The sequence below is a fragment of the Apaloderma vittatum genome, unplaced genomic scaffold (genome assembly GCF_000703405.1).
Source record: "Apaloderma vittatum isolate BGI_N311 unplaced genomic scaffold, ASM70340v1 scaffold26019, whole genome shotgun sequence".
NCBI lineage: Eukaryota > Metazoa > Chordata > Aves > Trogoniformes > Trogonidae > Apaloderma > Apaloderma vittatum.
The window spans coordinates 181-2,985 of NW_009736207.1; the positions used below are offsets into that span (position 1 = coordinate 181).

At 48.9% G+C, this 2,805-nt stretch overlaps 1 protein-coding gene across 1 annotated transcript in view; it reads left to right on the top strand.

Annotated features, from left to right (window-relative positions):
- Positions 1-1,042: 1,042 nt before the first annotated feature.
- Positions 1,043-2,805, top strand: part of TNNI2 (troponin I type 2 (skeletal, fast)) — a 3,686-nt gene continuing 1,923 nt past the window's right edge. Inside the window, exons 1-2 of the mRNA XM_009876889.1 lie at positions 1,043-1,079; positions 1,262-1,268. Coding sequence (XP_009875191.1) covers positions 1,072-1,079; positions 1,262-1,268 — 15 coding nt within the window. The 5' untranslated portion in view covers positions 1,043-1,071. The remainder of the gene's footprint in view (positions 1,080-1,261; positions 1,269-2,805) is intronic.

Consider the following 2,805-nt stretch of genomic DNA (forward strand, 5'->3'; position numbering starts at 1 on the left):
CATTTTCCAGGATAAAGTTTCCTTGGCCCTGCAAGCTGTGCCTCCTTTGCCGGGCATGAGTCCCGCCGTTAATGCTTCACCTCCTGACAGAACCTCCCAGGTCTGCCAATGGCTGCTTTTGGGGAGCTTGCCTGCTTTTTGAAGGTCTAGCTTAGTTTGGGTTCGGCCAACACTCCTGCATCTTTCCGTTGGGAGATACAAGAAGGAGAGAGGTATTGCTCTGCTAGAAGAATAAAATTCTATTCATGGGGAAATTAGAGGTATTGCTCTGCTAGAAGAATAAAATTCTATTCATAAGGAAATTAGAGGGATTGCTCTACTAGAAGAATAAAATTCTATTTGTGGGGAAATTACAGCAAAACAAAGGTGCTCTTCCATCTCTTCTTTCCCAAGATATGCTGTGCTGCACCTGTAAAATTTCCACTGAAAGGATTTGTCAGGAGAAACACTATGTGCCTTTACCAACAATCATTTTCAACCCTGTTATACGTTGTCTGCACAGAGGTGGTTGTTGTGACAGGAGTCCCCTGCCCTGAGCACAGATACTGGCAGCCGCGTCCTCTGAAGTCCTTCTTTGGCACCTGGTGTCACTGCCAACCCTCCGCAGGCTCTGGGACATTTCTTGATCATGACATGGGGGGAGACTCCGTGGTGAAGTGAAGCCATGAACTGAAAATAGATTTTTCCTCTTCCTCCTTCGTTGCATCAAGTGGTTTGCAGTGGGGGGGTGGGTGTCAACCAAGAGACGTGCCTGCAGGAGCTGCTGTCACAAATCTCTCTTTTTCTGGACCAGCACCATTTGGTCCAGTCCAGAAGTCCCCTGATATTGAGGTTTGTGTGGCTGTGAGTGGGCGCATGTTTGGCTTTCATCCACAAACTGCAGCCTCCTTCCCTATCTAGTGAAAATTTGGGAGAAGTTGTAAAATAAGAGCAAACCTATTCCTCTTTTATTATGTTTTTTTTTAAGTGGAATCTTGCTTTGTTTTAACCCCCATAAGCCACCACCAGCGTGAATAATTGTGAACCTTTTTTCTTGGTTTTGGTCGCAGGCTCGCAACCATCTAAAGCAAGATGTCTGAGTAAGTTCCCATTTTTCTGTCTCTAATATGTTGTTGGCGTTTAAAAGCTCTTGTTCAACAGCCAACTTTTTATGCTTGTTAAGATTCTTCTGCTTGTTTCCAATAAGGATGCTAACTGCCTTTTTCTCCTCTTTCCCCTTTCTTTCTCTTGCTTTCCTTGTCCATCTGCTCTCCCTGAACAGTGAAGAGGTGAGTGTGTCCTGCTGAGTTTTTTCCTTTAGCGATGCTCACGGCGTCCATCCTGTTCCTCCTTTGGAAAAGCAGCTGCTGGGTGGGCGGCTGAGGGGAAGGATGGTTCATGGCAAATCTTTCTTGCTGACTCCTCCTGGGAAAGAAGGGAAGGAAAAGAAAAATCCCTTTCGAAGTTCTTTTCTGCCTCCTGGTGCTTTTTTTCCCCTCCTTTCCTGCTTCCCCAGATGGCCACGAGATGGTGCTGGGAAGGCGGTGGTCCAGGGATGCTTTTTCTTCATCACTCAACCCTCGGCCTGGCGTCCTTTCATCCTTCACCAGACCTCATTTTCTGCCCACCCAGCACCTCCACATCGCTTCTCAAAGGCGATCCAGGGAGAGCAGGGTGGAGGTTGTGTCCTCAGCAAGTTCTCCCTGGATTCCCATAGAAGGACTGGGCTCAAAGCCCGAGGGCGGCGGGGGAAAGGCAGGGGGAGGTGTGAGGAGGTTGTTTGTCCACGTATCCTCTTAGTAGGTTGCTCTGTCTTTTAATCTCCCCATATACCTGGAACACCACAAGTTTAAGCTTGTCCTCACTGAGAGAAAAAGGGATTTCAGGGACATCTAGAAACTCCACAGTATGATGACCGATGAGGGCTTTTATTCCCCATCAAACCCAGTGTCCCCAGTAAAGGCTGGGAGGGCACTCTCGACTAAGGTACCACTTTGTAGGTGGAGAATAAGTCCTGGGCTGACAGTTCTCAAGGGATCTGCTGCATCCTGGCCCATGCCTGGATTCATACGAGCAAAATCCTGCCGGTTCATGGCACGCTGCATCCCTGAGCTGGATGCCTTTTCTCTGCAGAGCTCTCCAGAAGGGCCTCAGCACCATTTGCATATGCAAAACACGTCAGATTTTTGCTCTGCAGATCCTTATCCACTTCCTCCTCTACACAGACTCACACCCAACTGCTGCTTTCTATTCTCCCCAGACCTTAGAGCACATTTCCCCTGTGCCCAACCACGCTCAGCCTCACTTCGTCTTCTGGGCAAAACACTGAGGAATTGGCTGCGATGCGGTGGCACGTCAAAGTTGTGCCTTCTATTACAAACAGGAGCCCTGTTGCTGCTGTTCCAGCACATCCCGGGTACAGAAGGGCAGGCTTGGTCAGCCAAGCTCCCCAAATTATTTCTCACCCGACATCCCAATGCAAGAGGGAGCTGGCTTGCGTCTTGCAGCTGCAGACTCACGACCCTCCACCTCTGCTGGCCTGCAGATTTTGTAGTTGTGTCTGTCCTCCAGCTCTGATGAACCTTGTTCAGCTCCAAGTAATGAAATAGCCTTCATGTTTTCACCTCCCTGCCTCTCCTGCTCACCGTGGACCACTCAGAAAGACATCCCACCACTCCCGAGGCGCCAGAGACAGGAGGGCTGTTGGCTTGAGTGCAAGGCAAAACACAAGTCTCAGTCAAGAGGAAATTAGAGAAAAGGCTAAAAGTCCCAAGAAGACAAGTTTGAAGTTATATTTTACATGCGTATCTTTTCCTGAGGCGCTTT